Genomic DNA, 26,077 nt, shown 5'->3' on the forward strand with positions numbered 1-26,077 from the left:
TCTTGATGTCCTCCAGCATCATGATCAAATATGATTTTAAATCTAGATCTTGCTTTTCTGGTGTGTTTGGATATTCAGTGTTTGCTTTGGTGGGAGAATTGGGCGCCGATGATGCCATGTAGTCTTGGTTTCTGTTGCTTGGGTTCTTGAGCTTGCCTCTCGCCATCAGGTTGTCTCTGGTGTTACCTTGTTCTGCTTTTTCTGACTTGGCTAGACCTTCTTATAGGCCTGTGTGTCAGGAGTGCTGTAGACCTGTTTTCCTGTTTTCTTTCAGCCAGTTATGGGAACAGAGTGTTCTGCTTTTGGGCGTGTAGTCTTTCCTGCCTACTGGTCTTCAGCTGTTCCTGTGGGACTGTGTCCTGAGTCCACCAGGCAGGTCGCTTGGAGCAGAAAAGTTGGTCTTACCTGTGGTCCTGTGGCTCAAGTTGCTCATGTGGAGGTTGCTTTTGAGCTCTTCGTAAGGGCGGCAGCCAGGAGGGTATGCGCTGCCTTTTCCCCGAGCCCCCCATGCACCAGGGTCCCAGATGGCATTAGGTGTTTTCCTCTGGAGTCAGAAATGTGGGCAGAGTGTAGTCTCTTCTGGCTTCCCAGGCATGTCTGTTCCTCTGAAGGTTTAGCTCTTCCTCCCATGGGATTTGGGTGCAGAGAACTGTTGATCCATTCCTTCAGGTCTGGGTGGTGTCTGGACCGCTAGGGACCTGCTGCTCCAGTGCCCCTCTTTAGCCCATTTTTAATTGGGTTATTTGTCTTGTTGTTGTCAAATTTCCTGAATTCTTTATATATTTTGGATACAGCTCTCTGTCAGTTGTAGGAATGGTGAAGATCCTTTACCAATTTGTTGACTGTCATTTTGCCATATTGACAGTGTCTACTTTTTTTTCTCTGAACTTTAAATTGTTCAAATTTAGAAGGACTGGTGAAATGGTTTAGTGGACAAGAGCACCTGCTGCCAAGCTTGAGGGCTTTCATTTGACCTCGAACCCACATGGTGGGAGAGAATGGACTCTGAAACGTTGTTCTCTGACTTCCACATGGGTATGTCTACACACACACACAGACACACACAGACACACATCCAGACACACCCAGACACACATACACAGAGACACACACTCAGACATACCCAGACACACACATACACACACACACCCAGACATACCCAGACACACCCAGACACACACACACACAGACACACTCACACACAGACACACACACACAGACATACAGAGACACAGACACACAGACACACACACACACACACACACCCCAGACACATACACACAGACACACACACAGACACACACATACAGACACACATAACCACACACCCAGACAGACACACACACATACACACAGACACAGTCACACACAGACACACAGAGACACAGACACACAGACACACACACACATACAGACACAGTCACACATAGTCACACAGAGACACAGACACACAGACACACACACAGACACACACCCACACACACACACACATACACACAGACACACACACAGACACACACATACAGACACACATATACCCAGACACACACCCAGACAGACACACATATACCCAGACACACACCCAGACAGACACACATATACCCAGACACACACCCAGACAGACACACACACACATACACACAGACACAGTCACACACAGACACACACACTCACACACACAGACACACACAAACCAAGATACACACCCAGACACAGCCAGATACACACTCACAGACACACACACACACAGACACACACACAGACACACTCACACACAGACACACACACACAGACACACAGAGACACAGACACACAGACACATACAGACAGACACATACACACAGACACACACACAGACACACACATACAGACACACATAACCACACACCCAGACAGACACACACACACATACACACAGACACAGTCACACACAGACACACAGAGACACAGACACACAGACACACACACACACATACAGACACAGTCACACATAGTCACACAGAGACACAGACACACAGACACACACAGACACACACCCACACACACACACATACACACAGACACACACACAGACACACACATACAGACACACATATACCCAGACACACACCCAGACAGACACACATATACCCAGACACACACCCAGACAGACACACATATACCCAGACACACACCCAGACAGACACACACACATATACACACAGACACAGTCACACACAGACACACACACTCACACACACAGACACACAGAAACCAAGATACACACCCAGACACAGCCAGATACACACTCACAGACACACACACACACAGACACACACACAGACACACTCACACACAGACACACACACACAGACACACAGAGACACAGACACACAGACACATACACACAGACACATACACACAGACACACACACAGACACACACACACAGACACACATATACCCAGACACACACCCAGACACACACACACACACATACACACAGACACATTCACACACAGACACACACACTCACACACACACAGACACACACAAACCCAGATACACACCCAGACACACTCACACACAGACACACACACACACAGACACACACAGAGACACACACCCAGACACACACACTAAATAAATGAACAAGTAAATAAATAAATAAATAAATAAATAAATAAATGAATGTACTAAAGTTAGAAAAGAAATCTAGAATAAACAGCAAAAGTTTGATTGTTTTGAGATGGTCTCATCTAGCTCTGGCTAACTTTGAGCTCCCCAAGGGTGATGTTTGATGGTTAGTTTTATGCCATCTTAACATAAACCAGAGACATTGGGCAAAAGAAACTTCAATCAGGAACGTGCCCCCACCAGGCTGGCCTGTGGCATGTTTTCTTGACTGATGGTTGATATGGGAAGGCCCAGGTCATTGCAAGTGGGGCCTCTCTTGGTCTAGTGATCTGGGAGCAGACAGAAAGTGACTAAGCCGCCACTGTGTCAGCTCCTGCCTCCAGGTTTCTGCTCTGTTTGTGATCCTGTCCTGACTTCTCCTGGTGACCGATTGTGACTTGATAGTCAAAATAAAACTCCCTCCCCAAGTTGCTTTTGGTCATGGCGTTTCATCACAGCAACAGAAAACTTGAGTCAAATTTGAACTCAGATTCTGGCAGCTCTACCTCCCTCTGCTGAGAGAATGAACATCTAATTTCTTTAACACATCAAGCTTTTTCAGAAATGAAGTAGGCAACCCAAAACATGTTTTATCAGGAACAATAAATTTAACTGATGGTAATGACATGTTCAGAAATAGCAGGGACAGCAGTTTAGAAGAACAGCTTGTTTAAAGACAGTGTTTCTCTGTGTAACAGCCCTGGCTGTCTTGGAACTCACAGAGAGTCACCTGCCTCTGATTAAAGGCCCAGTTAAGGACATTTAATTTTTAAGTTGATTTTTTTCTCATAATGCAACAGGGAACTGAAAATAAAATTATGAGGACTCATTTGCAATTTTAATTCTTTACTCCTATGCCTCTAAGTGGGGCTATCCAACAACTTTTATTTTAAAGAGTCCAGTGAGGAAATGAGAGATCACTGTGAAATTTATTCCATAGAGTCAAGCAAAGGTCTAGTATCAGCATGCAAACTTCAGAATTGGAAGGTAAGGAGCATTTCTGGAGAGCCCTGGGCAAAAAGGACTAACATACTGCCTTCTCTCTAGTTCCTGACTACTCTGGGAGCTCAGATATGGGTGAGAGCTTAAAAAATTATTGTAGAAGATTCCAAAGATGAGAACCAGATGAGAACATGCCCCAGATGTTCTACTGTGTGAGAACACGTATGCCCCTTCTGTTGGGTTTTCTGTCTTGCTAGCACTCTGTGGGAGTGGGCACTATCTGCCCACTTGACACCTGGTGAAACTGTCAAGTCAGATAGATTTTTAAAGGAGACACACATTACTGAAATATTTGGTAACTTTTGAAAAAGAAGGTAGAAACCAATGTAAGTGTAATGCATAGACTGTTAAAAGTTACTGGAGACTTTCTCAGTTAAGAGTTGTTCTGTTTAGCGAGGGCTGAGGGCAATCAGGAGGTAGAGGCAGGCAAAGTTCAAAGCCCTGAATTTAAAGTCAGCCAGGCTTACATAGTGAATTCCAGGGCATTCGTGGCTATGTAGAGAGAGACTGTTTCAAACACTCATCCACACACCCACACCACCTACCCAACCCTCCCCTGACCCCAGCTGTTCTCCTGTGTGAGAGTGCAAAGAACATCAAACCACCTTTTTGTTTAAAATACCTTTAGCCTAAAATATCTCTGAAATTTGATCTCATTCCTACAAGGCCAGTTAAAAACACAGTGTGTGGGACTCCTGCATATGCCTTAAAAATCGTTGCATTTTGTACTCGTATGAAACTTTCCAAGAATATCATTTTTAGTAATAAGACAAAGAAACTGCTTTTCTTTAAGCTCAAGATACAGTCCCCACCCCATTTTGGAAATGTCACTCAGCCACAAAATGAAGCTCGACTTTAAAACAAAATATCCAAGGAAATGCAGATCACAAAGTTGTTATTAAGAGTAACCCTGGACCATAGGATATTAATATTATTTGTTCTTACCTAGTGAACGTGATTGTTGGGGGGAGGGTGGTAATGGGGGGAGGATGGGGAGGGGAAGCCCATATAGAAGGGGAGTGGGAGGGGTTAGGGGGATGTTGGCCTGGAAACCGAGAAGGGGAATAACAATCGAAATATAAATAAGAAATACTCAAGTTAATAAAGATTAAAAAAAAGTATTATTTGTTGTTCTGCTTTCCCCACTGATTGTCCCAGACTTCTTAGTTGCTGTAGTAAGTGCAATTAAGTATACGGTTATTTGAGTTTTCAGAGATCCAGAAACCAAAAATGTCCTGTGTACTGGGGATACACCAGAAACAAAACAGTGTTAAGGCTGCTTTGACAATACTGTATCGACCAGATTACACGCGGTGGTTACATGTTTGGTTGTTCTGGACTGTGTGTGGTGCCCGCACCTGTAGGCACCACCCCAGCCACTCTGGGTCCGTGTGTAGAGGACCATGTTTTCTGACAGTCGCTGGCCAAGAGACACCCTCACTACCTCAGGCAGGTGCAAGGCGCGCTGTACGCTGATAGAGCTTACTAGCCTTCCGCATCCTGGCCGTGACGTCACGACCTTTGCTGGCGGTTGCGCCCGGTTGCGGTCAGTTGCCCTGGAGACGTATACACAGAGGAACGGATCTCAGTACCGGCCCAGCAGAGGCAGGAGTCCTGGTATCTGCCGACCACCTGCACTTGGTGAAGCGGGGGCGGCGCCATGAGCCAGCGGCAGGTGCTTCAAGGTATGGCAAAGGCGAGCGGGCACTCGGGAGGGTTGGCGCCTCGGGTCGTAGGACACCTCCACCGGGTCTCTCTTCTCAGTGTTCGAGCAGTACCAGAAAGCCCGGACGCAATTCGTGCAGATGGTGGCAGAGCTGGCGACCAGACCCCAAAACATAGAAACGCTACAGAATGCAGGTGAGTCTGCACCCCACGCATTGTCTTCCTTCCTCAGCTGCTGGCTCTGAGGGCCACTAACCTTGCTGTCCCTAATATCCCACACACTCCCCTTCACCTGCCACCCCACCTTAATCTCTTATCCTCTTCCGTTCCCTGACTCCCTGTCCCCCTCTGCTGCTGTCCTCCTGGGTTCCTTACTGCTAAGGTTTTGTTTTGTTTTGTTGTTGAGAGTGTGTGTGCCCGGTGAGTCAGAGAGCTGTCTCCAAGTTCCTCCTGTACAATCTCCAGTCCCCTATTTTTTTGGGGGGGGAGTAGGGGATCTCATGAAATCAGGCAGGTTGTCAGGATAATTCAAAGCAGTATGAATTGCCTGGAAGTCATTTAGCATAGATCTTACTCTTCCTAATCAGATCCATTTTATTCACGATCTCTCCCTCCCTCCCTCCCTGCCCCCCCCTCTCCATCCCTCCCTCCCTCCGTTCCCCTCCCCCCCCCCTCTGTGTGTGTCTGGATGTGTGTGTGTGTATGACGCCCGCCCGCGTGTCCCTGACAGGTATGTCTTCCTGACACAGGATCTCTCACTGAATCTGAACTCTGTCATTTCTGTAAGACTGGCTGTTAGCAAATGCACTGTGCAGGGGCTGGGGGAGATCAGGCACTTGCCACCATGCCCCCCCTTTTTTGTGGGTGCTGGGGAATCCAAACCAGGGCCCTCAGCTTACTCAGCAAGCACTTTACTCATTAGGCCATGTCCTCACTCCCTCTAGCCCACTTTTGACCATCTTAGGCATCCTTACAACAGAAAAATTCAAGACACATCATAGCACTTTTGGTCTTGTGTAGAGAACATGTAATGTTAAGCTCCTAGATTGTAAGTAGGTAAAGACATGGCTTTGTAAAATCCTTAGGATGCTCTAAATCTGTCCCTTGAATTGAGGAGTGGGAAAAGTGGGGAAGAGAAAGAGTAAGATAGGAAGAGAAAGAAGAGAGGGAAGAGAGAAAGAGAGAGAAGCAGGGAGGACAGAGAGAGGAAGAGGGGAACTGGAGAAGGGCGAGGGGGAAGGGGGAAAGGCTCGAGAGAAGAGGCAGAGGGAGGAAGGAGGAGGAAGGAGTTTCATTTGCTCAGAATCAAGCATGAGCTACTAACTGAACTATGGGATTACTGTCACTATTTTGTCTTAAGAAACCTTTATTTTATAGGATATTTTCTTTTCTCTTTATTTTTTCTTTCCTTTCCTTTCCTTCCTTCCCTCCCTTCCTCTCCCCTCCCCCCTTTCTCCCCCTCCCCCCTCCTTCTTTCTTTCTTTTTTTGAGACAACTTTTGTGTAGCCTTGGCTGTCCTGGAACTCATAGCCATCTACATGCCTCTGCCTCCTAACTGTGATGGCTGGGATCAAAGGTGTGTGCCACCACCGTCAGGCACATTATAGGATATCTTCAAAACTAACTCAAACACCTCGTACCTTTTAGTTCTTTGTTTTGTCCTTTGGATTTCAGTGTTTATTCTTGGATATTTTCTTTATTTTTTAAAAAATTTTATTCTTTTCTCAAACATTTACATCCTGACCTCAGTTTCCCCTCCCTCTGCTCCTCTCAGTCTCCTCTCTTTCTTCTCCCTGCTCCCCTATATCCACTATTTCTCTTGTTTCCCTGAAAAAGAAAAAAAAAACCACTCAGGTCCCCCAGAGATATTAACTGAATTGCATAACAAGTTACAATAAGACACAGACCCTCAGACCAAGACTGGGCAAGGCAATCTAGGAGGAAAAAGTCCTGGCAAAAGTGTCAGAGACTCGGGGCCGTGCGGTGGGCGCGGAGCAGCGCGGCAGGCCGGGCGGGCGGCAGCGGAGGAGGCCGCGGTAGCGGGTCCGAGGAGCGGAAGCGGCGCAGGCGGCGGCGGGGGGCCGGGTGGCCGGGGTCCCGGGCCCCGCGGCGGCTGCGGCGGCGGCGGCGGCGGCAGGATGATCAAGCTGTTCTCGCTGAAGCAGCAGAAGAAGGAGGAGGAGTCGGCCGGCGGCACGAAGGGCAGCAGCGAGAAGGCGTCGGCGGCGCAGCTGCGGATTCAGAAGGACATTAACGAGCTGAACCTGCCCAAGACGTGTGACATCAGCTTCTCAGACCCAGACGACCTCCTCAACTTCAAACTGGTTATCTGTCCTGATGAAGGCTTCTACAAGAGCGGCAAGTTTGTGTTCAGCTTTAAGGTGGGACAGGGTTACCCACATGACCCTCCCAAGGTGAAGTGTGAAACAATGGTTTATCATCCCAACATTGACCTCGAGGGCAACGTCTGCCTCAACATCCTCAGAGAGGACTGGAAGCCAGTCCTTACGATGAACTCCATAATTTATGGCCTGCAGTATCTCTTCTTGGAGCCCAACCCCGAGGACCCACTGAACAAGGAGGCTGCCGAGGTCCTGCAGAACAATCGGCGGCTGTTTGAACAAAACGTGCAGCGCTCCATGAGAGGTGGTTACATCGGGTCCACCTACTTCGAGCGCTGCCTGAAATAGGGTTGCCGAGGTCCTGCAGAACAATCGGCGGCTGTTTGAACAAAACGTGCAGCGCTCCATGAGAGGTGGTTACATCGGGTCCACCTACTTCGAGCGCTGCCTGAAATAGGGTTAGCAATTACCCATCCCTGCCAGGGTTACTGGCCCAGGCATCCCCTGCAAATATTTATTGGGGGCCCAGGTAGGGTGTGTGGGGTAGCCTTGGCCCCTGCCTTGGCCTTGCCTCTCCTCCCTGTCACCTGCCCCTAGTTATTTTTTTTGACCACCACGTGATTATACAACCCCATAACTCCTAAGGAAATAGAAGCAGTCATTAAAGGTCTCCCAACCAAAAAGAGCCCAGGTCCAGACGGGTTTAGTGCAGAATTCTATCAAACCTTCATAGAAGACCTCATACCAATATTATCCAAACTATTCCACAAAATTGAAACAGATGGAGCCCTACCGAATTCCTTCTACGAAGCCACAATTACTCTTATACCTAAACCACACAAAGACACAACAAAGAAAGAGAACTTCAGACCAATTTCCCTTATGAATATCGACGCAAAAATACTCAATAAAATTCTGGCAAACCGAATTCAAGAGCACATCAAAACAATCATCCACCGTGATCAAGTAGGCTTCATCCCAGGCATGCAGGGATGGTTTAATATATGGAAAACCATCAACGTGATCCATTATATAAACAAACTGAAAGAACAGAACCACATGATCATTTCATTAGATGCTGAGAAAGCATTTGACAAAATTCAACACCCCTTCATGATAAAAGTCCTGGAAAGAATAGGAATTCAAGGCCCATACCTAAACATAGTAAAAGCCATATACAGCAAACCAGTTGCTAACATTAAAGTAAATGGAGAGAAACTTGAAGCAATCCCACTAAAATCAGGGACTAGACAAGGCTGCCCACTCTCTCCCTACTTATTCAATATAGTTCTTGAAGTTCTAGCCAGAGCAATCAGACAACAAAAGGAGATCAAAGGGATACAGATCGGAAAAGAAGAGGTCAAAATATCACTATTTGCAGATGACATGATAGTATATTTAAGTGATCCCAAAAGTTCCACCAGAGAACTACTAAAGCTGATAAACAACTTCAGCAAAGTGGCTGTGTATAAAATTAACTCAAATAAATCAGTTGCCTTCCTCTATACAAAAGAGAAACAAGCCGAGAAAGAAATTAGGGAAACGACACCCTTCATAATAGACCCAAATAATATAAAGTACCTCGGTGTGACTTTAACCAAGCAAGTAAAAGATCTGTACAATAAGAACTTCAAGACACTGAGGAAAGAAATTGAAGAAGACCTCAGAAGATGGAAAGATCTCCCATGCTCATGGATTGGCAGGATTAATATAGTAAAAATGGCCATTTTACCAAAAGCAATCTACAGATTCAATGCAATCCCCATCAAAATACCAATCCAATTCTTCAAAGAGTTAGACAGAACAATTTGCAAATTCATCTGGAATAACAAAAAACCCAGGATAGCTAAAGCTATCCTCAACAATAAAAGGACTTCAGGGGGAATCACTATCCCTGAACTCAAGCAGAATTACAGAGCAATAGTGATAAAAACTGCATGGTATTGGTACAGGGACAGACAGATAGACCAATGGAATAGAATTGAAGACCCAGAAGTGAACCCACACACCTATGGTCACTTGATTTTTGACAAAGGAGCCAAAACCATCCAATGGAAAAAAGATAGCATTTTCAGCAAATGGTGCTGGTTCAACTGGAGGGCAACATGTAGAAGAATGCAGATCGATCCATGCTTATCACCCTGTACAAAGCTTAAGTCCAAGTGGATCAAGGACCTCCACATCAAACCAGACACACTCAAACTAATAGAAGAAAAACTAGGGAAACATCTGGAACACATGGGCACTGGAAAAAATTTCCTGAACAAAACACCAATGGCTTATGCTCTAAGATCAAGAATCGACAAATGGGATCTCATAAAACTGCAAAGCTTCTGTAAGGCAAAGGACACTGTGGTTAGGACAAAACGGCAACCAACAGATTGGGAAAAGATCTTTACCAATCCTACAACAGATAGAGGCCTTATATCCAAAATATACAAAGAACTCAAGAAGTTAGACCGCAGGGAAACAAATAACCCTATTAAAAAATGGGGTTCAGAGCTAAACAAAGAATTCACAGCTGAGGAATGCCTAATGGCTGAGAAACACCTAAAGAAATGTTCAACATCTTTAGTTATAAGGGAAATGCAAATCAAAACAACCCTGAGATTTCACCTCACACCAGTGAGAATGGCTAAGATCAAAAACTCAGGTGACAGCAGATGCTGGCGAGGATGTGGAGAAAGAGGAACACTCCTCCATTGTTGGTGGGATTGCAGACTGGTAAAACCATTCTGGAAATCAGTCTGGAGGTTCCTCAGAAAATTGGACATTGAACTGCCTGAGGATCCAGCTATACCTCTCTTGGGCATATACCCAAAAGATGCCTCAACATATAAAAGAGACACGTGCTCCACTATGTTCATCGCAGCCTTATTTATAATAGCCAGAAAATGGAAAGAACCCAGATGCCCTTCAACAGAGGAATGGATACAGAAAATGTGGTACATCTACACAATGGAATATTACTCAGCTATCAAAAACAACGAGTTTATGAAACTCGTAGGCAAATGGTTGGAACTGGAAAATATCATCCTGAGTGAGCTAACCCAATCACAGAAAGACATACATGGTATGCACTCATTGATAAGTGGCTATTAGCCCAAATGCTTGAATTACCCTAGATCCCTAGAACAAACGAAACTCAAGACGGATGATCAAAATGTGAATGCTTCACTCCTTCTTTAAATGAGGAAAAAGAATACCTTTGGCAGGGAAGGGAGAGGCAAAGATTAAAACAGAGACTTAAGGAACACCCATTTAGAGCCTGCCCCACATGTGGCCCATACATATACAGCCACCCAATTAGACAAGATGGATGAAGCAAAGAAGTGCAGGCCAACAGGAGCCGGATGTAGATCGCTCCTGAGAGACACAGCCAGAATACAGCAAATACAGAGGCGAATGCCAGCAGCAAACCACTGAACTGAGAATAGGTCCCCTATTGAAGGAATCAGAGAAAGAACTGGAAGAGCTTGAAGGGGCTCGAGACCCCAAAAGTACAACAATGCCAAGCAACCAGAGCTTCCAGGGACTAAGCCACTACCTAAAGACTATACATGGACTGACCCTGGACTCTGACCCCATAGGTAGCAATGAATATCCTAGTAAGAGCACCAGTGGAAGGGGAAGCCCTGGGTCCTGCTAAGACTGAACCCCCAGTGAAGTAGTCTATGGGGGGAGGGCGGCGGCAATGGGGGGAGGGTTGGGAGGGGAACACCCAGAAGGAAGGGGAGGGGGGAGGGGGATGTTTGCCCGGAAACCGGGAAAGGGAATAACACTCAAAATGTATATAAGAAATACTCAAGTTAATAAAAAAAAAAATAAAAAAAAAGTGTCAGAGACTCACCCCTCCCCCCACTGTTAGCAGTCCCACAAGAACACTGAGCTACACAGAGAACACAGTACGCAGAGCCTAGCTCAGACCCGTGCAGGGTCTGCGTCCATCCCTTCAGTCTCTATGAGCCCCTGTGCACCCTGCTTAGTTGATTCTGTGGGCTGTTCTGAGACCTGGATCCCTTTGGAACCTACAACCCTGTAGAAGTGGTAAGGGAGCATTTAGACTTGAGTAAGGTTTTTATCTTTAATTAAAAAAATTGACACCAATCCTACAACAGATAGAGGGCTTATATCCAAAATATACAAAGAACTCAAGAAGTTAGACCGCAGGGAGACAAATAACCCTATTAAAAAATGGAGTTCAGGGGTTGGGGATTTGGCTCAGTGGTAGAGCTCTTGCCTAGCAAGCGCAAGGTCCTGGGTTCAGTCCCCAGCTCCAAAAAAAAAAAAAAAAAAAAAAAAAAAAAAAAAAAAAAAGTAGTTCAGAACTAAACAAAGAATTCACAGCTGAGGAATGCCTAATGGCTGAGAAACACCTAAAGAAATGTTCAACATCTTTAGTTATAAGGGAAATGCAAATCAAAACAACCCTGAGATTTCACCTCACACCAGTGAGAATGGCTAAGATAAAAAACTCAGGTGACAGCAGATACTGGCGAGGATGCGGAGAAAGAGGAACACTCCTCCATTGTTGGTGGGATTGCAGACTGGTAAAACCATTCTGGAAATCAGTCTGGAGATTCCTCAGAAAATTGGACATTGAACTGCCTGAGGATCCAGCTATACCTCTCTTGGGCATATACCCAAAAGATGCCTCAACATATAAAAGAGACACGTGCTCCACTATGTTCATCGCAGCCTTATTTATAATAGCCAGAAGCTGGAAAGAACCCAGATGCCCTTCAACAGAGGAATGGATACAGAAAATGTGGTACATCTACACAATGGAATATTACTCAGCTATCAAAAACAATGACTTTATGAAATTCGTAGGCAAATGGTTGGAACTGGAAAATATCATCCTGAGTGAGGTAACCCAATCACAGAAAAACACACATGGTATGCACTCATTGATAAGTGGCTATTAGCCCAAATGCTTGAATTACCCTAGATGCACAGAACACATGAAACTCAAGAAGGATGACCAAAATGTGAATGCTTCACTCCTTCTTTAAAAGGGGAACAAGAATACCCTTGGCAGGGAATAGGGAGGCAAAGTTTAAAACAGAGGCTGAAGGAACACCCATTCAGAGCCTGCCCCACATGTGGCCCATACATATACAGCCACCCAACTAGATAAGATGGATGAAGGAAAGAAGTGCAGGTTGACAGGAACTGGATGTAGATCTCTCCTGAGAGACACAGCCAGAATACAGCAAATACATAGGCGAATGCCAGCAGCAAACCACTGAACTGAGAATGGGACCCCCGTTGAAGGAATCAGAGAAAGGACTGGAAGAGCTTGAAGGGGCTCGAGACCCCATATGAACAACAATGTCAACCAACCAGAGCTTCCAGGGACTAAGCCACTACCCAAAGACTATACATGGACTGACCCTGGACTCTGACCTCATAGGTAGCAATGAATATCCTAGTAAGAGCACTAGTGGAAGGGGAAGCCCTGGGTCCTGCTAAGACTGAACCCCCAGTGAATGTGATTGTTGGGGGGAGGGTGGTAATGGGGGGAGGATGGGAAGGGGAACATCCATATAGAAGGGGAAGGGGAGGGGTGAGGGGGATGTTGGCCTGGAAATCGGGAAGGGGAATAACAATCGAAATGTAAATAAATACTCAAGTTAATAAAGATGGAAAAAAATTGAGATAAGTGCCCTTTGCCCTCCATTTAATTCCCTAGTGATATTTCAAAAGTTTATTGTTACTATAGTTATGATGCCAATATTGGCAGAAAGTGATTTATTCCATTCATGTTTCCTCAGTCATGTTGTCTTGTGTGCATTTCACTGTATGTAATCTCAGCTCCTGTGTGCTCACCATCACTATACTCAGGATAGATCACACGTAGGTCACTAGACAGGATCACACCCACTTCCTCTGTACTCCACCCTATCAGCCATAGAACTAGTACTGATTTCTAAGATGTTGTCATTAAAGAATTGGTTGTTTCAGGGGCTGGAGAGAAGGCTCAGCCATTAGGAGCTTGTACTGTTTTTCCTGACAAACTGTGTTTGATTCCCAGCACCCAGGCCAAAATGCTCACAACCACCTGTAAATTCTAGCTCCAGGGGATCCAGTGGCTCTTGTCTCCATGGGCACAGGCACTCACACACACACACACACACACACACACACACACACACACACACACACACACACTCACATGCACGTACACACAGTTACAGATAAAACTGAATCCAAGAACACATCAAAATGATCATCCATCATGATAAAGTAGGTTTCATCCCAGGGATGCAGGGATGGTTTAATATACGGAAATTCATTGACGTAATCCACTATATAAACAAGCACAAAGATAAAAAGCACATGGTCATTTCATTAGATGCTGAGGGCATTTGACAAAATTCAACACCCCTTCTTGATAAAAGCCCTGGAAAGATCAGGAATTCAAGGCCCATACCTAAACATAGTAAAAGCCATATACAGCAAACCAGTAGCTAACATTAAACTAAATGGAGAGAAACTAAACTAAATGGAGAGAAACGTGAAGCAATCCAACTAAAATCAGGGACTAGACAAGGCTGCTCACTCTCTCCCTACTTATTCAATATAGTACTCGAAGTCCTAGCCAGAGCAACCAGACAATTAAAGGAGGTCAAAGGGATATAAATTGGAAGGGAAGAAGTCAAACTATCACTATTTGCAGATGATATGATACTATACTTAAGTGACACCAAAAGTTCCACCAGAGAACTATTAAACCTGATAAACAACTTCAGCAAAGTGTTGGGGTATAAAATTAACTCAAACAAATGAGTAGCCTTCTTCTACTCAAAGGATAAACAGGCTGAGAAAGAAATTAGGGAAGTGACACCCTTCACAATAGTCCCAAATAATATATCTTGGTGTGACTTTAACCAAGCAAGTGAAAGATCTGTATGACATGAACTTCAAGTCTCTGAAGAAAGAAATTGAAGATTTCAGAAGATGGAAAGATCTCCCATAGTCATGGATTGGCAGGATTAATATAGTAAAAATGGTCATTTTGCCAAAAGCAATCTACAGATTCAATGCAATCCCCATTAAAATTCCTACTCAATTCTTTACAGAGATAGAGCAATTTGCAAATTCATTTGAAATAACAAAAACCCCAGGACAGTGAAAACTATACTCATCAATAAATGAACTTCTGGGGGAATCACCATCCCTGACCTCAAGCAGTATTACAGAGCAATAGTTTTAAAAACTGTATTGTATTGGTACAGAGACAGGCAGATAGATCAGTGGAATAGATTTGAAGACCAAGAAATGAACCTACACACATATGGTCACTTGATATTTGACAAAGGAGCTAAAACCATCTAATGGAAAAAAGATAGCATTTTCAGCAAATGGTGCTGGTTCAACTGGAGGTCAACATGTAGAAGAATGCAGACCGATCCATGCTTATCACCCTGTACAAAGCTTAAGTCCAAGTGGATCAAGGACCTCCACATCAAACCAGATACACTCAAACTAATAGAAGAAAAACTAGGGAAGCATCTGGAACACATGGGCACTGGAGAAAATTTCCTGAACAAAACACCAATGGCTTATGCTCTAAGATCAAGAATCGCCAAATGGGATCTCATAAAACTGCAAAGCTTCTGTAAAGCAAAGGACACTGTGGTTAGGACAAAACGGCAACCAACAGATTGGGAAAAGATCTTTACCAATCCTACAACAGATAGAGGCCTTATATCCAAAATATACAAAGAACTCAAGAAGTTAGACCGCAGGGAGACAAATAACCCTATTAAAAAATGGGGTTCAGAGCTAAACAAAGAATTCACAGCTGAGGAATGCCGAATGGCTGAGAAACACCTAAAGAAATGTTCAACATCTTTAGTCATAAGGGAAATGCAAATCAAAACAACCCTGAGATTTCACCTCACACCAGTGAGAATGGCTAAGATAAAAAACTCAGGTGACAACAGATACTGGAGAGGATGTGGAGAAAGAGGAACACTCCTCCATTGTTGGTGGGATTGCAAACTGGTACAACCTTTCTGGAAATCAGTCTGGAGGTTCCTCAGAAAATTGGACATTAAACTACCTGAGGACCCAGGTATATTCCTCCTGGGCATATACCCAAAAGATCCCCCAACATATAAAAAAGACACGTGCTCCACTATGTTCATAGCAGCCTTATTTATAATAGCCAGAAGCTGGAAAGAACCCAGATACTCTTCAAGAGAGGAATGGATACAGAAAATGTGGTACATCTACACAATGGAGTACTACTCAGCTATCAAAAACAATGACTTCATGAAATTCATAGGCAAATGGAATGAATTAGAAAATATCATCCTGAGTGAGGTAACCCAATCACAGAAAAACACACATGGTATGCACTCGTTAATAAGTGGATATTAGCTCAAATGCTCAAATTACCCAAGATACAATCCACAGACCACAGGAAGCTCAAGAAGAAGGATGATCAAAATGCAGATGCTTCTATTCCTTCATAAAAGGAGTAGAAATGCTCATAGGAGGGGATACGGAAGTAAAGTTTAGAACAGAGACTGAATGAATGGCCATTCAGAGCCTTCCCTACAGGTGGCCCATACATATACAGCCACCAAAACTAGATAAGATGGATGAAACTAAGAAGTGCATGCTGATAGGAACCAGATATAGAGCTCCCCTGAGGGACAAAGCCAGAGCATGCCAAATGCAGAGGCGAATGCTAGCAGCAAACCACTGAACTGAGAACAGGATCCCCGTTGAAGGAATTAGAGGAATGATTGAAAGAGCTGAAGGGGCTTGGAACCCCACAAGAACAACAATGCCAACCAACTAGAGCTTCCAGGGACTAAACCACTACCCAAAGACTATATATGGATTGACCCATGGCTCCCAACTGCATATGTAGAGAATAGCCTTGTTGGGGCACCAGTGGAAAGGGAAGCCCTTGGTCCTGCCAAGGTTGGATCCCCAGTGCAGGGGAATGTCAGGGGGGTGGTAAGGGGTGTGTATAGGGGAAGGAACACCCTGATGGGGGAGTGGGAGGGGATAGGGGGCTTATGGGTAGGAAACCGGGAAAGGGAATAACATTTGAAATGTAAATAAAGAAATATATCCAATGAACAAAAATCTGTCTTTTATCTCAATGAATGTTAGGGGTCTTTTTAAGTTATGAATTTCATCTTGATTTAAACTGGGTAGGTTATATATGTTTAAATATTTATTTCTTTTAGATTTTCCAGTTCGTTGGAATATAGATTTTTAAAGTATGTCATTACGATTTTCTGAATTTGCTCATCTGTTGTTATATTTCTGTTTTCATCTCTGATTCTCTTAATTTTGATTCTTTATCTTTTCTTAGGTTAATTTGGCTAAAGTTTTGTTAATCTTTTCACAGCATTAACTACTTTCACTGATTCTTTGTATCTTTTCACTTCTATTTCATGAATTTCAGCTCTGATTTTGATTATCTCTTTCCATCTCTTTTGTTTTTGTTTATCTAAGGCCTTCAGGTATGTCATTAAGTTACTAATTTGAGGTCTTTCATTTTATTTAGGCACTCAGTATTGAATATTATTTTTAGGACTGCCTTGAGTCCAACAGATTTTGATGTTTTATATTTTTATTTTGATTAAATTCTATGAATTAAAAAATTTCCTCCTGATTTCATTCTTGACCCAGTTTTCATTTAGCAGTACGTTATTTAGCTTCTATGAGTCTGCATATTTTCTGTTAATTACATTGTTATTGACATTTAGCTTTAATCCATGGATGACATTTCAATTTTTCTATATTTGTTGAGGCTTTCTTTTTCTCCTAATATGAAGTCTATTTTGAAGAATGGTCTATGGGCTGCTGAGAAGACCATGTATTCTTTAATATTTGGTTTCTGTAGATGCCTGTTGGTTCTATTAGCTGTATGATGTCATTTAACTTCAAACTTTCTTTACTCCCCCCCAATGACCTATGTATTGTTGATAGCAGGGTGTGTGAATCACCCACTATTACTGTGTTACGACTGATCTGTGGTTTTCAACCTAATAGTATTTTCTTTATGAAATTGGGTGCTCCTCTGTTTGATACATAGGTGGTATATTTTTCCTTTAATGAGTATAAAGTGTCCTTCCTTATATTTTTGATTAGTTTGGGTTTGAAGATTACTTTCTCAGAAATTAGAATATCTATGCTTGCTTGTTTCCTAGTTCCATTTTCTTGGACTAACTTTTTCAGTCCTTTACCCTAAGATCATATCTATCATTGATGGTGAAATGTGTTTCTCGGATGCAGCAAAAAGATATATTCTGTTTTCAGATTCAATCTGTTTTCTGTGTCTCTTCATTGGGGTGTTGAGAGCATGAATATTAAGTGTTATTTTTGAATAATGTGTATTAATTTCTGTACCTTTGTTTTTGAGGTATTTTATTATGCTTTTTTAAAATTCAGTGTTCTTTGTACCTTCTTGGGTGTGTTTAATTTCTTCTTCAAACCCAAGTATTCCTTCTAGTATCCTCTGTAAATTTGGCTTTGTGGGCATAATTTCCTTAAGTCTGTTTTTAATCATGGAAAATTTTATTTACCCTTCAGTTATGACAGATGGTTTTGCTGGGTATAGTAGTTTAGCCTAGCATCTTTTCTCTTTTATAACTTTTATAACATTGGTCCAATCTCTTCTGGCTTTCACAGTCTCTGTTGAAAAATTGGCTTTTTATTCTGATGAGCCTGCTTTTATATATGACTTAATCTTTCTCTCTGGCAGCCTTCAATATTCTTTCTTTGTTCTGTGATTTTATTAATTTGATTACTATATGATGTTGGATATTTCTTTTTAGGTCCCATATATTTGGTGTTCTTTATGCCTCTTGGACGTCTTAGATTAGGGAACTTTTCGTTTATGGTTTTGTGTGCCTTTGACTTAGATCTTGTCTCCTTATTTGTTGATTTGGTCTTTTACAGTGTCCTAAATTTCCTGCATGTTCTGTTCTTGGTTCTGTTTTGATTTAATATTTTCTTTGCCTGAATGATCCAATTCTTCTTTCTTGTCTTCAAGTTCTGTTATTCTTTCTTGCACTTGATCCAATCTTATTTTTTATTTGACTTTTTGAATCTTTAATTTCACATTTTATTTCATTTGGACTTTTCTTAAGATTCTCTTAATTTAATTCTATTTTTTTATTTTGAGTTGGTTTAATTATACATTCAACTGTTTGTGTTTTTGTTTGTTTGTTTTTAACACAGAGTTTCTCTAGGTAGCCCTGGTTTGTTGCTCTGCAGACCAGGTGGCCCCAAACTCAGAAAGACTCCTGCTTCTGCCTCCAGAATTCTTGGATTAAAGATGTGCATTATTACCACTCACTGATCTTTGTTGCAGCACTTATTCATATATTTTTGAGTTCCTTCATCATGTTTATTACTGCTACTGAACTCATTGTCTTGTACATCATCCAAGTCATCTTTCAGGAGGACATTATTATGGCGGTACTAATTTTTTGTTGAGACTTGTTGTTTGGTTATTCATATTTGAGTATTTTTATGGGACCTAGGCATTTTGAGTTAGGTCATTGGTAGTATTTATTTGTATGGAAATCTTGCCTCTGCTTTATTGAGAAGGTGTTTCAGACAGTTTGCAACTTTTAAGGTAGTTGATCAACTGAATGGGGCTTAGGATTTAGCCTTTCAGCAATTCAGGGTTGATGCTTGAATGATCAATCTGAACTAGTCTCTGTTACCTTGAGACAATGAAGGTTTCTAAGCTCAGGAGCATCCCTTCTGTAAATAAGATGATTTTTACATGGACTCTGGAGGAAGGTGATCAGGACATCTGTTGCTTAGGCTTGCTCACTGTTGCTGTGAGCCTAGGATTCCACGAGAAGAGGAGAGATACAGGGGAGAACCATCAGGCTAATTGGGAACAGTGGTCCCCAGTCAGGTTGTAGAGAATGGGAAATGGTTGATGTTACCTTTTTGGGTCTACTGACCCCTCCTGGAGAGGGGTGGTCCTCAGCAAGTCATCACTCTGAATATCCAAAAGACTCAATCCTAAACCTCATACAGTTGGTCAACTACTTTAAAAGTTGGAAACAGGTGCACGGGGGCTCCCGGAAAAGGCGGCGCAGGTCCTCCTGGTTGCTGCCCTCGCAGAGAGCTCAAAAGCAACACCCACAAGCAAACTTGAGCCGCGGGACCGCAGGTAAGACCAACTTTTCTGCTCCAAGCGACCTGACTAGTGGTCTCAGGACACACAGAGGCAACATTCCTATGGGACCGGACACTTCTGGTTTTTAGCTGGATTCCCAACCTTGCTGATCCCCGCCCGCAGCTCACTGCTCCCAAACCCCGTGGGAGAGAGAGCTCACAGCCCGGACAGGTGGGCACTCCTGAGACTGCAGAGCGGAAGTGACCACCAATATTGCCCATCCCTGCCCATATCCCTGGCCCAAGAGGAAACTGTATACGGCCTCTGGGAACTGGAAGACAGGGGCACTGGAGCTGCAGGTCCCCTCACCCCAGACACTGCCGGAACCTGAAGGGAACGGATCAACAGTTCTCTGCACCCAAATCCTGTGGGAGGGAGAGCTAAACCTTCAGAGAGGCAGACACGCCTGGGAAGCCAGAAGAGACTATACTCTGCCCACATTTCTGACTCCAGAGGAAAACACCAAATGCTATCTGGGACCCTGGTGCACGGGGGCTCCCAGAAAAGGCAGCGCACGTCCTCCTGGTTGTTGCCCTCACGGAGAGCTCATAAGCAACACCCCACAAGCAAACTTGAGCCTCGGGACCACAGGTAAGACCAACTTTTCTGCTCCAAGTGACTTGCCTGGTGAACTCAGGACACAGGCCCGCAGGAACAGCTGAAGACCTGTAGACAGGATAAACTAGACGCCCGAAATCAGAACACTCTGTTCCCATAACTGGCTGAAAGAAAACAGGAAAACAGGTCTACAGAACTTTTTTTTTTCTTTTTTCTTTTTTTTTGGAGCTGGGGACCGAACCCAGGGCCTTGCGCTTGCTAGGCAAGCGCTCTACCACTGAGCTAAATCCCCAACCCCCAGAACTTCTGACACACAGGCCTATAGGACAGTCTAGCCACTCTCAGAAATAGCAGAACAAAGTAACACCAGAGATAATCTGATGGCGAGAGGCAAGCGCAGGAACCCAAGCAACAGAAACCAAGACTACATGGAATCATTGGCGCCCAATTCTCCCACCAAAGCAAACACGGAATATCCAAACACACCAGAAAAGCAAGATCTAGATTTAAAATCATATTTGATCATGATGCTGGAGGACATCAAGAAAGACATGAAGAACTCCCTTAGAGAAACACAGGAAAACATAAATAAACAAGTAGAAACCTATAGAGAGGAATCACAAAAATCCCTGAAAGAATTCCAGGAAAACACAATCAAACTGGTGAAGGAATTAAAAATGGAAATAGAAGCAATAAACAAAGCACAAAGGGAAACAACCCTGGATATAGAAAACCAAAGGAAGAGACAAGGAGCTGTAGATACAAGCATCACCAACAGAATAAAAGAGATAGAAGAGAGAATCTCAGGAGCAGAAGATTCCATAGAAATCATCGACTCAACTGTCAAAGATAATGTAAAGCGGAAAAAGCTACTGGTCCAAAACATACAGGAAATCCAGGACTCAATGAGAAGATCAAACCTAAGGATAATAGGTATAGAAGAGAGTGAAGACTCCCAGCTCAAAGGACCAGTAAATATCTTCAACAAATCATAGAAGAAAACTTCCCTAACCTAAAGAAATAGATGCCCATAAGCATACAAGAAGCCTACAGAACTCCAAATAGATTAGACGAGAAAAGAAACTCTTCCCATCACATAATAGTCAAAACACCAAATGCACAAAATAGAAAGAATATTAAAAGCAGTAAGGGAAAAAGGTCAAGTAACATATGGCAGACTTATCAGAATCACACCAGACTTCTCACAAGAGACTATGAAAGCCAGAAGATCCTGGACAGATGTCATACAGACCCTAAGAGAACACAAATGCCAGCCCAGGTTACTGTATCCTGCAAAACTCTCAATTAACATAGATGGAGAAACCAAGATATTCCATGACAAAACCAAATTTACACAATATCTTTCTACAAATCCAGCACTACAAAGGATAATAAATGGTAAAGCCCAACATAAGGAGGCAAGTTACACCCTAGAAAAAGCAAGAAACTAATCGTCTTGGCAACAAAACAAAGAGAAGAAAAGCAAACAAACATAATCTCACATCCAAATATGAATATAACAGGAAGCAATAATCACTATTCCTTAATATCAATATCAATGATCTCAACTGCCCAATAAAAAGACATAGATTAACAAACTGGATACACAATGAGGACCCTGCATTCTGCTGCTTACAGGAAACATACCTCAGAGAAAAAGACAGACAGTACCTCAGAGTGAAAGGCTGGAAAACAACTTTCCAAGCAAATGGTCAGAAGAAGCAAGCTGGAGTAGCCATTCTAATATCGAATAAAATTGATTTTTAACTAAAAGTCATCAAAAAAGATAAGGAAGGACACTTCACATGCATCAAAGGAAAAATCCACCAAGATGAACTCTCAATCCTAAATATCTATGCTCCAAATACAAGGGCACCTACATATGTAAAAGAAACCTTACTAAAGCTCAAAACACACATTGCACCTCACACAATAATAGTAGTAGATTTCAACACCCCAGTCTCATCAATGGACAGATCATGGAAACAGAAATTAAACAGAGACGTAGACAGACTAAGAGAAGTCATGAGCCAAATGGACTTAACAGATATTTATTGAACATTCTATCCTAAAGCAAAAGGTTATACCTTCTTCTCAGCTCCTTATGGTACTTTCTCCAAAATTGACCATATAATTGGTCAAAAAACGGGCCTCAACAGGTACAGAAAGATAGAAATAATCCCATGCTTCCTATCAGACCACTATGGGCTAAAGCTAGTCTTCAATAACAATAAGGGAAGAATGCCCACATATACATGGAAGTTGAACAATGCTCTACTCAATGATAACCTGGTCAAGGAAGAAATAAAGAAATTAAAGACTTCTTAGAATTTAATGAAAATGAAGGTACAACATACCCAAACTTATGGAACACAATGAAAGCTGTGCTAAGAGGAAAAATAGCTCTGAGTGCCTGCAGAAAGAAACAGGAGAGAGCATGTATCAGCAGCTTGACAGCACACCTAAAAGCTCTAGAACAAAAAGAAGCAAATACACCCAGGAGGAGTAGAAGGCAGGAAATAATCAAACTCAGAGCTGAAATCAGCCAAGTAGAAACAAAAAGGACCATAGAAAGAATCAACAGAACCAAAAGTTGGTTCTTAGAGAAAATCAACAAGATAGATAAACCCTTAGCCAGACTAACAAGAGGACAGAGAGAGTGTGTCTAAATTAACAAAATCAGAAATGAAAAGGGAGACATAACTACAGAATCAGACGAAATTCAAAAAATCATCAGATCATACTACAAAAGCCTATATTCAACAAAACTTGAAAATCTGCAGGAAATGGACAATTTCCTAGACAGACACCAGGTACCAAAGTTAAGACCTCATACCAATACTATCCAAATATTCCACAAAATTGAAATAGATGGAGCACTACCGAACTCCTTCTATGAAGCCACAATTACTCTTATACCTAAACCACACAAAGACCCAACAAAGAAAGAGAACTTCAGACCAATTTCCCTTATGAATATCGACACAAAAAATACTCAATAAAATTCTGGCAAACCGAATCCAAGAGCACATCAAAACAATCATCCACCATGATCAAGTAGGCTTCATCCCAGGCATGCAGGGATGGTTTAATATGAGGAAAACCATCAATGTGATCCATTATATAAACAAACTGAAAGAACAAAACCACATGATCATTTCATTAGATGGTAAAGCATTTGACAAAATTCAACACCCCTTCATGGTAAAAGTCTTGGAAAGATCAGGAATTCAGGGCCCATACCTAAACATAGTAAAAGCCATATACAGCAAACCAGTCACTAACATTAAACTAAATGGAGAGAAACTTGAAGCAATCCCACTAAAATCAGGGACTAGACAAGGCTGCCCACTCTCTCCCTACTTATTCAATATAGTTCTTGAAGTTCTAGCCAGAGCAATCAGACAACAAAAGGAGATCAAGGGGATACAGATCGGAAAAGAAGAAGTCAAAATATCACTATTTGCAGATGATATGATAGTATATTTAAGTGATCCCAAAAGTTCCACCAGAGAACTACTAAAGCTGATAAACAACTTCAGCAATGTGGCTGTGTATAAAATTAACTCAAATAAATCAGTAGCCTTCCTCTACACAAAAGAGAAACAAGCCGAGAAAGAAATTAGGGAAATGACACCCTTCATAATAGACCCAAATAATATAAAGTACCTCAGTGTGACTTTAAGCAAGTAAAAGATCTGTACAATAAGAACTTCAAGACTCTGAAGAAGACCTCAAAAGATGGAAAGGTCTCCCATGCTCATGGATTGGCAGGATTAATATAGTAAAAATGGTCATTTTACCAAAAGCGATCTACAGATTCAATGCAATCCCCATCAAAATACCAATCCAATTCTTCAGAGAGTTAGACAGAACAATTTGCAAATTCATCTGGAATAGCAAAAAACTCGGGATAGCTAAAACTATCCTCAACAATAAAAGGACTTCAGGGGGAATCACTATCCCTGAACTCAAGCAGTATTACAGAGTAATAGTGATAAAGACTGCATGGTATTGGTACAGAGACAGACAGACAGACCAATGGAATAGAATTGAAGACCCAGAAATGAACCCACACACCTATGGTCACTTGATTTTTGACAAAGGAGCCAAAACCATCCAATGGAAAAAAGATAGCATTTTCAGCAAATGGTGCTGGTTCAACTGGAGGTCAACATGTAGAAGAATGCAGATCGATCCATGCTTATCACCCTGTACAAAGCTTAAGTCCAAGTGGATCAAGGACCTCCACATCAAACCAGACACACTCAAACTAATAGAAGAAAAACTAGGGCAGCATCTCGAACACATGGGCACTGGAGAAAATTTCCTGAACAAAAAACCAATGGCTTATGCTCTAAGATCAAGAATCGACCAATGGGATCTCCTAAAACTGCAAAGCTTCTGTAAGGCAAAGGACACTGTGGTTAGGACAAAACGGCAACCAACAGATTGGGAAAAGATCTTTACCAATCCTACAACAGATAGAGGGCTTATATTCAAAATATACCAAGAGCTCAAGAAGTTAGACCGCAGGGAGACAAATAACCCTATTAAAAATTGGGGTTCACAATGGGGGGAGGATGGGGAGGGGAACACCCATAAGGAAGGGAAGGGGTGAGGGGGATGTTTGCCTGGAAACTGTGAAAGGGAATAACACTCAAAATGTATATAAGAAATACTCAAGTTAATAAAAAAAATGGGGTTCATAGCTAAACAAAGAATTCACAGGTGAGGAATGCCTAATGGCTGAGAAACACCTAAAGAAATGTTCAACATCTTTAGTCATAAGGGAAATGCAAATCAAAACAACCCTGAGATTTCACCTCACGGCAGTGTGAATGGCTAAGATAAAAAACTCAGGTGACAGCAAATTCTGGTGAGGATGTGGAGAAAGAGGAACACTCCTCCATTGTTGGTGGGATTGCAGACAGGTACAACCATTCTGGAAATCAGTCTGGAGGTTCCTCAGAAAATTGGACATTGAACTACCTGAGGACCCAGCTATACCTCTCTTGGGCCTATACCCAAGAGATGCCCCAACATATAACAAAGACACGTGCTCCACTATGTTCATTGCAGCCTTATTTATAATAGCCAGAAGCTGGAAAGAACCCAGATGCCCTTCAACAGAGGAATGGATACAGAAAATGTGGTACATCTACACAATGGAATATTACTCAGGTATCAAAAACAATGACTTTATGAAATTCATAGGCAAGTGGAGGGAACTGGAAAATATCATCTTGTGTGAGGCAACCCAATCACAGAAAAACACACATAGTGATAAGTGGCTATTAGCCCTAATGCTCAAATTACCCTAGATGCACAGAACACATGAAAGTCAAGACGAATGATCAAAATGCGAATCCTTCACTCCTTCTTTAAAAGGGGAACAAGAATACCCTTGGCAGGAAATAGGGAGGCAAAGATTAAAACAGAGGCAGAAGGAACACCCATTCATTGCCTGCCCCACATGTGGCCCATACATATACTGCCAACCTATTAGACAAGATGGATGAAGAAAAGAAGTGCAGGTCGACAGGAACTGGATGTAGATCTCTCCTGAGAGACACAGCCAGAATACAGTAAATACATAGGCGAATGCCAGCAGCAAACCACTGAACTGAGAATGGGACCCCCGTTGAAGGAATCAGAGAAAGGACTAGAAGAGCTTGAAG

At 42.7% G+C, this 26,077-nt stretch overlaps 1 protein-coding gene and 1 pseudogene across 2 annotated transcripts in view; both read left to right on the forward strand.

The window, feature by feature from the left end:
* Positions 1 to 5,270: 5,270 nt before the first annotated feature.
* The window catches only part of Spag6l (sperm associated antigen 6-like), a 94,838-nt gene continuing 74,031 nt past the window's right edge, over positions 5,271 to 26,077 (forward strand). The window contains 2 exon segments of the mRNA NM_001034960.1: positions 5,271 to 5,341; positions 5,421 to 5,516. Coding sequence (NP_001030132.1) covers positions 5,317 to 5,341; positions 5,421 to 5,516 — 121 coding nt within the window. The 5' untranslated portion in view covers positions 5,271 to 5,316.
* Positions 7,300 to 8,272, forward strand: LOC148002715 (NEDD8-conjugating enzyme Ubc12 pseudogene; annotated as a pseudogene). The gene has a single exon (XR_015633703.1). The product of XR_015633703.1 is annotated as an NEDD8-conjugating enzyme Ubc12 pseudogene (transcript).

This window comes from Rattus norvegicus, chromosome 11 (genome assembly GCF_021556685.1).
Source record: "Rattus norvegicus strain SHRSP/BbbUtx chromosome 11, alternate assembly SHRSP_T2T, whole genome shotgun sequence".
In the NCBI taxonomy this organism is placed as follows: Eukaryota; Metazoa; Chordata; class Mammalia; order Rodentia; family Muridae; genus Rattus; species Rattus norvegicus.